This window comes from Anastrepha ludens, chromosome 4 (assembly GCF_028408465.1).
Source record: "Anastrepha ludens isolate Willacy chromosome 4, idAnaLude1.1, whole genome shotgun sequence".
In the NCBI taxonomy this organism is placed as follows: Eukaryota; Metazoa; Arthropoda; class Insecta; order Diptera; family Tephritidae; genus Anastrepha; species Anastrepha ludens.
In genome coordinates this window covers 19,750,418-19,765,063 of record NC_071500.1, presented here as the reverse complement: position 1 = coordinate 19,765,063, position 14,646 = coordinate 19,750,418, and the positions used below count along the sequence as shown (strand labels likewise).

The 14,646-nt window shown below is 36.7% G+C and overlaps 1 protein-coding gene across 1 annotated transcript in view; it reads left to right on the top strand.

Moving 5' to 3' along the window:
• LOC128860237 (formin-binding protein 1-like) overlaps window positions 1–14,646 on the top strand; it is a gene marked incomplete at its 5' end in the record, with an annotated part of 54,206 nt that overhangs the window by 30,974 nt on the left and 8,586 nt on the right. The window contains 4 exon segments of the mRNA XM_054097622.1: window positions 7,518–7,662; window positions 7,744–8,034; window positions 8,110–8,288; window positions 8,371–8,545. Of these exon segments, the coding sequence (XP_053953597.1) occupies window positions 7,518–7,662; window positions 7,744–8,034; window positions 8,110–8,288; window positions 8,371–8,545 (790 nt within the window).

Here is a 14,646-nt window from a genome sequence, read left to right as displayed (position 1 = left end):
AACCGTGCGTGCTGCAATAGCCTAGTCGTGAATGGCCTAATCGTTTGAAGGCTTGTTTAAAAGCAAAGCAAAATTTTTTGCTAATATTTACATGATTAAATAAATCAAACTTCGTTAAAAAGAGTACTATAACGGACTTAACTTGTAACAGAACTTATGGCAGGACTAAGTATACATATATACAGTAATTGACCATCTCTCAGTGCAGCTTACGGCCACAGTAGCCATAGCTGTATGCTATACACAAAATTGTCAAAAAAAAAAAAAAAAAAATTCCATCACTCAAATAATTTGAGATGGTTTGAATGAATAATTTTGGACCACCTGTATATTTGTTCTAAATTTTGTTTGAAGAAATGGATTTTTGTTTTTATAAAAATTTAAAAAACTCATTGCTCATCATCACCCTTTATTTATAGTATAGGGTGGGCCATGTAAAATTTACTTTTTGAATCGGCTATAAAAAAAAACGAATCAATATTTTTTCAAACTTTTTTTTTTGTTTTGAAGATTGAACATTGTCATTTATGAATGAAAAATAATATCCTTCAAATGACTGCCACGACTGGCTTTACAGTAGGCCATTCGATCAACCCAATTTTTAAGCACATTTTCGATTGTTTGGGCTCCAATTTCATGAATGGCAACTTCGATTTCGTGTTTTATAGGCATCAATCGTCTCTGGATGGTTCGCATAGCATTTATCCTTAACGCCTCCCGAGGCGGCCAATTGATATCGGAATTCAAAAACGGTAGCCAAAAATTCGAGTGTAACTTTGGCAGTGTGACAAGTTGCACTGTCCTGTTGAAACCAAATGTCGTCCATGTCATACTCTTCAATTTTTGGAAACAACTCGTTGAGCATGTCACAGTAACGCTCGCCATTTACTGCAACCGCGGCTCCTCGCTCATTTTCGAAAAAAAATGACCCGATGATGCCGCCAGACCAAAAACCCCACCAAACAGTGACTCGTTGTGGATGCATCTGCTTCTCTAAAGTAACGTGTGGATATTCTGAGTTCCCAATCCGACAATTTTGCTTATTGACGTAGCCTCCGATGTGAAAATCAGAAAAGAGGTAGAAGACTCAGCACTTTGGAAATAGGTTTTCAATATTTTCCAATTTTGTTCAGGCGTTTGGCGTCCCAGTTCGTAAATGTCAAACCTTTAAGTAAATTATGAACAAATTTGACATGTCATTTGTGTTACCCTTCTCAAAAAAATAGGTGGTTCAAAAGGCAAACGCTATATGGCCCACCCTGTATATCTGCGGTTTGGTATCTGCAGTCGAAAGGCTCTTAATTTTTTGCTAAAAAAGTGTTTTTATTTTGGATTTTCATTATATTTTTTTTTTTTTGTTTTTGGTATTTTTCTTATTTTTATTTTTGTATTTTTTTTTATTTTTTTTTGGTATTTTTCTTATTTTTAGTTTGCTATTTTGCTTATTTTTAGTTTGCTATTTCCCTTATTTTTATTTTGTTATTTTGGTTTTTTTTTAATATATCCATTTTACTATTCGCTGTTTCTCTCAAAGCCGGTTCAGTGACCAGAGCTGCTTGTTGTTCTTCTTTATTTTGCTTTTGTTTAGTTTACTCGTGGAAAAAATGCACTTTTATTTGAACGCATTGCTCTTGCTGTTAACTTAGCATACATATGGCTGTATGTATATACATATAAGTATGTAATATATATAAATATATTTACGTTTTTTTTACTCTCTAGTATATGCGTGAGTACTTTTGACGTAAATGGCCATCGAGCGCGTGGGTGTTTGTTATTCAAAATATTCCACTTTTGTGGGGTTGTAAAATTTCATATATTTCAGAAGCCTAGCCACACCCGGCATGCGTTGCTATGCCTAAAAGTTGTTGTTGTAGAATTGTTCGAAAGTAATTTTTGCCTTGCTTCTACATAAATTGTTTTCTGAACAAATGGGATATCATAAATCTGCGAAAATGATTGAAACTTCGAATTGAATGGCTGTTCTTTATGTTATTGTCTAGTTCATAGATACGTGAGGCCACTACAGTGCTAAAAATTTATAATAATTCATTTGCATTAGAGGTTTTCCAGCCTCTTGTAGAGGCTGAGTAGAAATTAAATTCAGATATCCTTCTTTTCTGTCAACCGATTTTGATGAAGCTAAGCCTATACTTTTACTTTACCCTTAATTTCTGTACTCTTAAAAATGTATCTACTGTTAAAAAAAAGGCCAACATTTTCTCTTTTTTTTTAAGAACAAATTTGCCCTCTATTACGTCGATGCAAATAAAACAATTCTACAAGGTGAAGTCCAAAATAAACAAGACTGGCGTCGTAAAAATGTTTTTGATGGCGCCATCTTTTTAATGAGTTAGTGCGTTGGAAGTTACATCCCTAGCTGACTTTCAGTGAAAGCTTGGTGACATTCGGTTCATTGAAAGCGAAGCTATTGCATCTAAAGTGTCAGTATGTTTGGGTCATCGGCACAAAAATGAGTTTCTAACAAAAAGCTAATATCAAATTTTGTTTTAAAATCGGTAAAAAATTTACCGAAACATATGGCGATGATTGTCTATCTCGTGCTAGAGTTCATGAGTGAATTACGCGTTTCAGAGATAAATGACAATGAACATACGGGTTTCAGTAATCACCGAAAACTCCATCGATATTGTTCGAAAATTTATTAAAAATGAACCGAAATCATCGTTGAAATTCCTGGAATCGGAGCTGAATATCTCCAAGACCTCGACTTATCGCATTTTAACTGATAATTTGGGCTTACGAAAGGTCTGTGCACGTTTCATTCCGCACAAGTTAACTGAGGACCAAAAATTTCACAGAATTCAACATTCGAGAGACCTCATTAAAGAGGCGAGAACAGACGAGAACTTCCTTTACAATGTTGTAACTGGTGACGAAACGAGGTGTTTCCAACATGAACTTGAAACTAAGCGTCAAAGTGCCGAATGGAAGGCCCCAGACGAGCCACCACCCAACAAATCGCGTTTGGAGAAGTCAAGAATAAAGTCGATGCTCATTTGTTTTTACGATTCCAAGGGAATTGTTCACAAGAAGTTCATGCCAATGGTCCAAACCGTCAATGCAACTTTCTATGTTGGCGTTTTGAAGCGTTTGTTGTATCGAATTAATCGAATTCGCACTGAATACCGCGAAGGAGGAAACTGGTGCCTATTGCATGGTAGTGCACCATCTCATCGATCCACTCTTGGGATTGATTTTTTGACTAGAAATTGTCTTTTAACCATCAATCACTTACCGTGTTCGGCTGATATGGCTGCCTGTGACTTCTAGCTATTCGGAAAATTGCACTTGAAAACGTTTTGCGTCCGTAAAGGCCATTCCAAAAGCTTGTACCGACATCCTGCAGGACATTCCGGAATTCGGTGAATGAGCTGAAACACTCTTTCGAAGAGCTTTGAGATCGCGCAAAACAGTGTATCGAAGCCAGAAGGGACTATTTTTATTAAATAATCTCAAAGTTATCAGAACAAAGCTCCTGTAGTTTCCATTTAAGTTCAGTCTTGTTTATTTTGGACTTCACCTTGTAAATACTTCTTCTCACTTTTCCCATTCAACGTTTTATCGGTGGGTGTATATGTGTGTGCCATTCTACATACATTTTTATGCTCTAACACGCACTTTAAGCCAAATTGTGCTCATTAGCGTTGCGATTTGACAGCGATTAATCTAATTTTCCGCTTGAATAGCATTCAAATAGCCGCTTGCCTATGAATACAAGAGTAGGTAATGGTATTATAAAAGGAAATTAAAAAAAAAAAAAAAATTAAATGTTGTTGTTGTGGGCGCCTATTAGGAATTCAATGTATGTATGTATTTACTTTTAACTGTAATAGACTTCAAACGTGTTTAAGACTTTCCCCCCACGTCCTCTCCCTCTCCGCCATATGAGGAAATTCTTTGATATTCACCCTGAGAGTGGCATGTATATGGATGTGTGTGTTTATGCAGCTCTACACTTTAATATGCACTTGCCATTTGCACTTGGCGCCGTTTGCTGCCAGCACGCGCGTCTTCTCTGACGTCACGTTGCCCATACGCCACCATCTTCTCTATTCATCGTTGGCGTTAATTGCATGCGTGTGCGTGTGTGTGTGTACGCTTCTGCTTTTCTATACAATTGGTGTGCGTTCTGCAGCTACCTCCATTTATGGTTGGCTTGTCATAATTTCGATTGACATAATACGCCTTTCTCTGCCAAAGGCTTAAGCTTGACGAATTACGCATACGAGCAATTTGCATAAAAATGTGGTAAAGCCGCTTAATCATGATAATTTGTGGTCCCCTTTATGAGTGATCAGAATGTCATTACTGAGTAACTTTGTAGTTATGCAAATAAAGAATACTGCAAAGATTTAAATTAAACCCAAATGGAAATAGCTGGTAATGTGTGGAAAAAGAACGAATAAACGAAGCGGGTAGTGGTAGTGAGTGTTTAATTTGATATACTGAAAATGTATGCCTTCTTCTGTTCCAATTAATGAGTAAATAAAATCTTGTTAGATCCACAAATTATAAAAATGGGGGTTTTCTGACAGCGGTCTTCTCCCGGCATACAATTTTTGGTGGCTGCTTGACCTAATCTGTCTTGCCGCTGCTCCCAACGGTTCTACATCACTTTGTCACAATTCACCTGGCTGCAAAGCCACTGCCTCTCTCGCTCATTTATCACCAACGCAGGGCGCTGCAATCAGCAGCGTTGCTTCCTTTGATGTTGGTAGAAATGTCGAACGAAGCTTACAGTGCGAAAAATGATACCTTTTTAAATGCACCAGCCGGAGTTGGTGTCCTATAAGGTAGGCCACTCCGTCTACACTTGCGTACATATGTCTATGCTGTTGATTATGTCCTCTTAAACAGCAGCTGAAAAAGTTAAGTTAGTAAGAGCCCGAGTAAAGAATTCCAGCATTTTTGAATTGAACTTTAAATCCATTGGCAATGTAAAATTTAAACTATGTAGTTTAACAAAAATTGGCATATTAATTGCCACTGGCAATGCTTTTGTTGAAATTCTCGCTCCACTTTAAAATTCTCGCACTCTCTTTGCATTCTGCGCGCACTCGGTCAGTCTCTCGCAAAAATTCCATGAAGTATTTGCTGCTATGCAGTCGCCAACCTTCAGCCGGCTCTGCAGTCGCTGATATGCAGAGCTAATGACGTATACGAACTAATAACGAGTGGCGAGTAAATTTTATTGTCAGCACAGTAGTTAGCAACAATGAATGGACTTACTCCTGAACAATAAGAGCAGCGCGACATATTTTTAAGCCATTTGAAACTTGCACTAATTTATACCAATAATCCATTGGCCTATAAAACTGCAGTTTATATTTCTATAATATTTCTAAAACTTGTCACTGAAAGGTTTGAAACGAAAATTTTTAAGAAAATTTTTTGGATTATTTTGAATTTCTTAAATATTGTATAAATTTTGAAAGGTGGTTTTATTTTGCAATATGAAGTATATTTCCATAGGGAGATTAAAACTAAAAAGAAAATTAAAAAAGATTAAGGAATATTAAAAAAAGAAATAAAAAAATAAAAAGAAAATTGAAAAAAAAAATAATAATTAAAACATAAAAATTAAGAAAAAAGGTTAAAAAGAAAATGGGAAAATATTGTAAAAAAATAAGAAAAGAAAATTAAACGAAAAAGAAAACAAATTAAAATAAATAAAAAGAAAATTTAAAGAAATTAAAAAGAAATACAATTAAAAAGGAAAGAAATAAATTTAATAATAAAAAAAAAAAAAATAATAAAAATAAATAAAATTAAATTAAAATTAAAATTACAAATAATATTAAAAAAAAAATTAAAAAAGTATTAAAAGAAAAAGCTCTAAATACGTTGCTTCACTTGTTCCCTATCGATCCGGCTGGCAAAGCTATTGCAGCGAAAGCAGCGATACGCATGAATGCTATATCGAAATGGAATAAGTATCTTGGCCATTCTGCCATACTGAACAGGAACACTGTTATCTCTTCCGACATAGACTATCATGTAAGTCTTCCATCACCACCCTTGCTATTCTCCTGTTCACTCCCAACTAGGGAAGAATGGAAGACAAATCTTACCGAAATCGATGGCCCTCTGATTATATATACAGATGGTTCAAAACAAGACGGCAAAGTGGGATTTGGAATCTTTTCCAATTCCCCTCACATCAATCTATCATTTAGATTACCCAACTACTGTAGTGTATTCCAAGCGGAAGTATGCGCTATCTGGTATGCTGCGAAAACTCTCTTAGAAAAGAGAATATTACTAGAGGATATCCGCTTTTTCATTGGCAGTCAAGCGGCCGTTCGAGCACTCAGCTCCTCTTATACCCACTCAGATGTGGTTCAATCCTGTATCTTATCTCTTAACGAAAAAAGTGTTCAGAATTCTGTCCAAGTTATCTGGATACCGGGTCACAGTGGATTCGAAAGTAACTGCAAAGCTGATGAGCTGCGCAATCAAATGTTAGTAACTTACCCACAATCCACATTCCGCTCTCAACATGTAAATTGCTCATTGATCGAGAATTTCACAGCATTGCTGATCGGAGTGGCGAGTGGAAACTACTTGCGTTACGACCAGACAAATCTGGCCATCCTTCAATCTGAAACAGACAAAAACCCTTATAAGTCTTTCGAAACACGAACTAAGGCATATAATATCTCTTATCACCGACCACTGCCTTTTGGGCACTCACGCATGTCGGCTCGGGGTTCCTCAAAACGACCTGTGCAGATACTGCGAGGACGAAGATGAGGAAGATGAGCCAGAAGTCGGCTCGCTCTTCTAGGCTCTCCAATAATTGACAATCTTTCAGTACTCTCGGACCTGAAAATCGAATCTCTCATTAAATTCTCGAAACGAATTAATATCTTTGACCAAAATCTACAATAAAAATCTCGGTTAGGTGGGGAAATCATATAATATAATGAGCTCTAGGGCAACACAACGGACCCAACTTGCGGTCTATGTGGCAAGTTGCGGGGTCACCCTTAAACCAACCAATCAATCATTAAAAGAAAAAAAAATTTAAATACAAAAAAAATTAAAAATAAAAATAAAATAAAATTCATTTCCAAATTATTCAAAACTATCCTGTTTTCTTGTTCTTACAAAGTTTGCTCCTACGAAATTTGTTTCCCCACAACATCCTCTTCCTGCCAATTAAAATAAAAAAAACAAAAAAAATAAATAAATAAATAAAATAAAATAAAATAAAATAAAAACTAAAATGAAAATATAATAAAAAATTAAAATGAAATACACAATGAAAAAAAAAAAAAATTATGAAACATTAAGAAATGATTGAAACGTTGCAATATGTCGTGCTGCTATTATTGTGAACATAGGTGTATTTATAACAAGACAAAAAACAAAAAACACTTAATTTATATTTATAGAAATTAAATAAATTTCATTGCCAAATTGTTCAAAATTATCCTTTTTTCGTGCTATTACAAAATTATTAACAAATTGAAATTATTTCTTTTCACCAGATTCTCATCCTGCCAAGCTTTTCGCAATGTTTTAAAAGAAGTCAACGATTTAGCGGGTCAGCGCGAAGTAGTCGCCGAATCACTAGAGCAACGCATCGCACAAGGCATTCAAGTGCTCTCCAAAACATTACGAGATGAACGGAAAGTAAGCCTTCATATCAAATAGAAAAACATTTAATTTATAATAAAAACAAAAACTTCATTTCGTATTAATTTCATCTCTCAGCGGTGTCTCAATGAAGGCACATCCCTACAACAGACACTCACCGCACAGTTGGGCGCATTGGAACGCGCCAAACGAAACTATGAAAAAGCGTTCCGCGAGTCGGAAAAAGCTGTGGAGAATTACAAGAAAGCCGACATGGATCTAAATTTGAGTCGAGCTGAAGTGGAACGTTATAAGAATATAATGACTGCGAAAATACAACAATCGGATGATGCGAAAAACGAATATGCCAATCAACTGCAGAAAACTAACAATTTGCAACAGCAACACTACAGTGTATTATTGCCAGCGGTAAGCATAAATAGAAAATAAATTACCAAACAAATTAGAAAATAAAAACTATAAATTTTTTTTTACACACCGTAGGTTTTTAATCGCCTCCAAGAGCTGGATGAGAAGCGCACTGGCGGCATACGTGAATTCATCATTGGCACGGCAGATGTTGAATCGGCGGTGGCGCCCATCATTGCACGGTGTATGGAGGGCATTGTTAAGGCGGGCGAGTCAATAAACGAGAAGGAAGACTCCTTTAAAGTCATAGAAAGGTTGCTGCTGTCAACTTATGCATATTTATATATACAATTTTATTTAACAACCATACTTAAACTATTTTCTATTCACTTGCAGATATCAGTCGGGCTTCACACCACCAACTGACATACCATTCGATGATTTGTCAAAACAAAATCCTGATTCATCACAGGATTCCCGTGTGCTGTCAAGTCACTTTACCGTTAAGGGTACCATCAGCACGAGGGTCAAGAAACGCCCAGCGATTTTTAGCTTCTTTGGCAGCAATAAAGTAAGTGCGTGAAGGATGTTGCAGGTAGTGCCCATGAGTAGAATCAGAAAAAATACAATTGCATTTGCATTCAAGTTCTGTGCTCTGAATGTTCAGATTTTGTTACTTCTATGGCTAATGTGACACAACTTGATTCAGTGAAGTTGAAAGTTAGTCTAATTGAAAATAGGCATGGTTTCTTAGTAGCATCTCACGAAATCAGTTTTACTCAAGGGAATGTGAGAGGTTAGTTTAAAGAATTTGTTTTTTCACTGAAGTTGTGCTTAAAGGGGCTGTATACTAGCAGACTTAAACATGAAATTACACTAGGCCTTATCAATACGCTGTTATAGAAAGAAAATATGCGTTCTAATTTATGTTATTAATATTTATTCGTGTACTGTTTTGTATTCCAATAAGTCAAAAATATTTGTTAAAAACGTAGCTTAAATAAAGTCGGTTTTAGAAAAGGTTGATAGTTTACCAGGTTTGGCGCTTAAAGTGATGGGAATTTCCCGCCATTCAATTTCCAAACTCATTGCAGTGTTCACTGGCCACTAGGTGATCGGAACTTATGCAGAAAAGCTTGGACTTCCGTACAAGCTCTATTGCAGAAGCTATGAGGATCCTGCAGAGAAAGAAACTGTTGAGCACTTTCTTTGCAAATGTCTGGCTCTGACGGCTAGGCGCTTGAGATTCCTTGGCGCGCCCCCCTTTGGGGATGGCCTGAGGAATTCTTCAGTCCAGATCCCTTTTCTCTCCTTCACTACATCAACAGCACTGGATGGCTGTAGACGTTTTCTCTTCTCTAAATTTTTCACAGGTAGTGGTGCACATTATGGTATCAAAACGGCACGTAAGGGCTACTTAAAGTGTAACTGGGGTACTGTTGTTATCAAACCTACCTGCCTACCGACCAGATTTGGGGTTCAGCTATGGGGAAAAACGAAATGGAGCGAGTAACTTCGGCTGCCATGTCACCGGGTACGCGGCAGCAGAATTCTCTCTGCTCATTTCACTCTCATCCAATCAGCCGTCTTTAAGACGGCAACGAAGCAACATGAGCGTAGACTGTGTTGATTTTTTCGTATATTACCAAAAACATCTCAGTTTTTTCGTAAAGATTCCGAGTACGCCAGCCAATCAGCTGTTTCCTTCAAATTCCCTGAGAGCCGGGTCTCATCTTGGCCAGACCTCTGAAATCTTTTCACTATCGTATTTAGAACACAATATGGTACTTCTAAATTGTTCATAATCCATTATTTTTGCATACAATTTTTCTTTAACATAAAAAAGGCTTGACGGGTTCGACGAAACCAAAATTGTGCGTAATTAGCTGTTCTAGCATTAGCTTGTCTTGCATCTGCGCCTTTATCAAGAAAAACTGTAAAATCACCCGAATTTTCTCTTTTTTGACCTCCACTATGAACACTCTGTAATTCACAACTGAATGGAACAAACAAAAATCAACAAAAGATTTTTTTAGTGTGAAATGTCAGCTTGACAACGACCATAAATTTTCATTGTTTGATCGATACTTTATGGAATATCGATCACGACAACCATCTAAAAAATATCACTCGATTCTTTAAAACAAATCACTCGTCTCTTCAAAAACCTCAGTGAGAACAGTGAACGACCTCAGAAAATTTCTGAATGCACTGGCTTATGTGTGTGGGACAATCACTGGCCCCAGCCCGGTTAACCGTTTTTGTTGACGTAACAATGTTAGGCATTTTGGCACTTGCCTTGCCTTGCTTTGAAGAGGCCACCTTTTACGTATTGTTATTCAAATTATTTTATCATCATCATAAATTCCTAGAGTTCCAGGGCAACCACGAAGTCAACAAATTTTTCGATGTTGTAGTATTACACAGAATAGCAAAAAATGTTGGCGCTGATTTTTTATTACGCAATTTTTGGCCTTATCCGGATATGGGTTACGTAGTGGCGAGCTCCTCCTCCTATTTGTGGTGTGCGTTTTGATGTTGTTCCACAAATTGAGGGAACTACAGTTTCAAGCCGACTCCGAAAGGCACATATTTTTATGAAGACCTTTTTCATGCCAGAAATACACTCGGAGGTTTGTCGTTGCCTGCCGAGGGGCGACCGCTATTAGCTGCTGTCATACGAGGATTGAATTTGCCAAGGACTCGCTCATACATTATCGTATTGAATTCATCAATCTCGATCCGAATGTAGTGTTTCACCTCTGGTATTGTTGTTGGCTTGTTCACATAGACTTTACTTTTTAAAAAACTACAGGCCTGCCAGTCCTTTTTCTCTCCTCGACAGAACAAGTTTCTTGAAATTCGTTCTCCAACCTTTGAATTGTGGTTGTTGTTGTTGTTGTAGTAGCATAAACATTCCCTATACATGAACGGGAAGTGCTGCTGAAGTGACAGTCCTTGGCCGCATATAAATCCGGGTCATTCCGGTTACATAGAACCGACTACCGACTCAATCGGACAATTATTTCCACCAAAAAATCTCGAATTTTCCGATTTCTTTTTCTTAAAGATCGCCCATTTTCATAATACAGGGTTTGATTGAAAAGTAATGAGCCTTATTTTTTTTAAGCAGTTTTATTAAACCTTTTGGCTTATACAACTAATATTCTTCAAAATAGGACCTTTGAGCGTCAATACACCGCTGGTAGCGGTCCTTCCATTGCAGGAAACATTTTTTAAACTCATCCGCCGGAATTGCGTTCAATTCGGCTGTCACAGTTTTTTGGATCGCCTCGATGGAGTCGAAACGCCTCCCCTTCAGCTTTCTTTTCAGGCGCGGGAACAAGAAGAAGTCCGGAGGGGACAGGTCTGGGCTGTAGGTAGAGTGGGGAAGCACCGGAACCCCCATCTTGGCCAATGCAGAGGTGCAGAGGAAGACCTTCCAGATCGCTGTTCGTCTTCGACGTCCTCCCGGCCTTCCTTGAACGACTTGTGTCACCGTTTTAACTGGACAGAGATTGGTCCCCCTAAGCCTCCTTGAGTAGCCCAATGGTTTCGGTACTCGTTTTGTTTAGCTTTACGCAAAATTTGATCGAGTAACGTTGCTCCAATGATCGCTGCATTTTCGCCACTGCAAAATCCTAACACACTTTTAAAACAGCTTTCACGCGCGGAGCGATGTTGACTGCACCGCTGTTGCCAGCGAACTGGGACCGGTTTCTAGTGGAAGGGGAAGGCCCAACGATCATTTTCCCCCACCAGCCGATTCGGTTGATCGCTTGGCAGAAGCTCCGCGCGAGAAGGCTCATTACTTTTCAATCAAACCCTGTAAGTTTCTATAATAATACGTTTTCTACTTGAAAAATGTTAAAGATGCCATAAAAAGGTACCGTTTAGGATCTATTGCTTGCTGTCATCTAGGCGTCACTCTTGAAAGACCCCTTTACTTTATTTTAGTGCAGAGTATTCACATCTTTTAAAGCCGACTTTATTTAGAGCATCCACACATTAATAAAAAAATAAATAAATAGCATCCACAAATTCACGATTTATCTAATGAACTCAGTGTATCTCGTCGTTTTGTCCACATTCCCAGCAGGATATTTAGTCTTGCCCCATTTGTGAACTCATTTTATGTTTTTTTTTTTTGTCGTTCCTATTCGATTTACATGCCTAGCGCTTTCTATATGTACATTCTCGCCTGTCATTTATCCATTCTATATGCACTTAAGTTTCCTATTTTCACACTTCTTTACTTCACGCTTTGGTTGATATGCTTTCCATTTTTATCTCATAATGTGTTTTGTCTCTCTTTCTTCCTTTTGTGTTGGTTACCTATTGGATTACTGGATTTGCTCATGCGAAATCACATTTCAATTTCTGCATACAAAATATGTGTACATATACTACAACTACAACAAATAACGAAACTTATGTTTAATGAAATAATTGGAAATGTGTGTGTGGTTTCATTCGAATTGTGATTCAAATGTTAATATGTAAGTACCAACGCTGCGTACAAAGTCTGCATTCATGCGTGTTTCATATCGCCGAATAGTTGTTGCAAATGCTGTAGCGTAGAGCTTGATATGTTGTGGAATTGCTAGAAGAATTAATTAGAAACATCTATTCTTCAAATATAACTTTTTTCAAATTATGTACTTTAACCCATTCGTGTATTTTGCGCCTTATTGAGCGTAGTTACTTTGAATTCCTTGGCATATAGCATAGCTTCTACCGCATCTTTGCACCGACTGACACTCCAATTCACTGTGCAAATTCCCCGATTTTCAAAAAATTGTGTTGACCTAACTGTCGTAAATAACGTGCAAGAATTATTACCGTATTTGTATACGTATTCGTGTGCATAATGTATGTATGTATGTTTATAACACTCAGTGCAGTTATTGAACGGTGCTTTCTGTCTAAGTAATCATGGTTTATTATTATATTATTTAACATGCTTTTGTTGTTGTTTTGGCTAACGTAAAACCATGTAAATAATGCAGATTTGTTTGAGGAGTTTTGTGTATGGAAAATTAAATAAAATATTATTTTTAGTCCTGTGGTATAGTTTTTAAATTTAAACCCTAAAAAATTGTAAATTCAAGGTGGCGCAAAATTAATCACCCTGCCGAAAGATTTCTAATTTTTGCAAATAACGTAATCAGACGAGCAATGGAGCACGTAAGGGTTAAAATAAGGATTTCTCTCACTCAAAATCATTGTTTTCTATTTAGTACCAAGCAGTCGGCGGCCGCTGTAGCCGAATGGGTAGGTGCGTACTACAATTCGGGAGTGCGTTGGCTCGAATTGTCGCACATGAAACAGCAAAATAATAAATAGAAACAGTTTTTTTCTAATGGCGGTCGGCCCTCGGCAAACTTCCGAGTGAAAAAGCTCCTCATAAAAATCCATTTGCTGTTCGGAATCGACTTAAAACAGTAGGTCTCTCCATTTGTGGAGCAACAAACATATTATATAAGAGGAGGAGCTCGGCCGTTCCCACAATATTCGGTTCTACGTTACCGGAACGACCCGCATTTATATTCGGCCAAGGACTGTCACTTCAGCAGCATTCCCCATATACATATACATATGTATATGTATCTACTTGTATTTATGGGGAATATTTATGCTGCTACAACAACAACAACAACAGGAGAAACTCAGCCAAACACCTCAGAGAAGTGTGCGCGCCAATTATTTATTTATTTACTTTTATTTATTTAAAAAAGTTATTTAAAAAAATGTTGGATGATTAATTTTGTGCCACCCGATATTTGACTTTTTTAAGTGCTTAATGCTTTGCAATCAGGATGTATTGGCTTCACATCTTTTTTAAAGCAATTTTTTTCATTGTGCTAGAATTTTTTGTTTGCTAATTTTTTTTATGATGAAATGTAATGAATATATTTCCTACGTTTTAAATATTTTCAAAGGCCTTTTTTAACCTACTTCTTAGTTATACATTCAAGTCTTCAAGTGTTAACAATTAATTAGTTTTATTTCCTTATTTCAACAATTTAAATAATTTTTCCCACTTCTCTCTAAGTCTGTTTGCAAAGTAATCTCCTATGCGTATTACAGTAACATCAGAAAGTATGTATGATACACATTCGATTTTTAATTAAAGGATTTTAATGTTGATTGTAACTTAAAAGCCAGCGCTAAAAAACAAACATCCCCTATTAATATAACCGCAGGTCCACTAAATGCAGTATAACCTACCCGAGGCCTGTATGGCTGTTACGTTCGCCTTAACTACGGCCATTAAAACGCCTATGAAAATAATTGTAATGAGCTATGGAAAATTCCTTTTATTCCGTGGGTCAAAATTAGCATTGAATTATTTTGATTATAAAATTTTGCTTCGGTTTAAACCTTTTATCAAGTAGATATTTTAAGCGCTCATTTTATTCAATACAAATTTTAAGAAGCGAAGAGAAAAATAGAAAAAAATGTCTAAAAAATATTCGCTTACAATAATCCATTACTCCCTACGCTGCCATAAAACAATTAACATTGAAGATGTCCCATTGAAATTGAATATTTTCGACTCTATCTCAAATTTTCTGATAACCGAATTAATAAAATTTCAATACCTAGAAAATATGTTTTTGAAATTTCGAAAAAAATGATGTTTTGTTCCATTTTATTATAAGATATTTT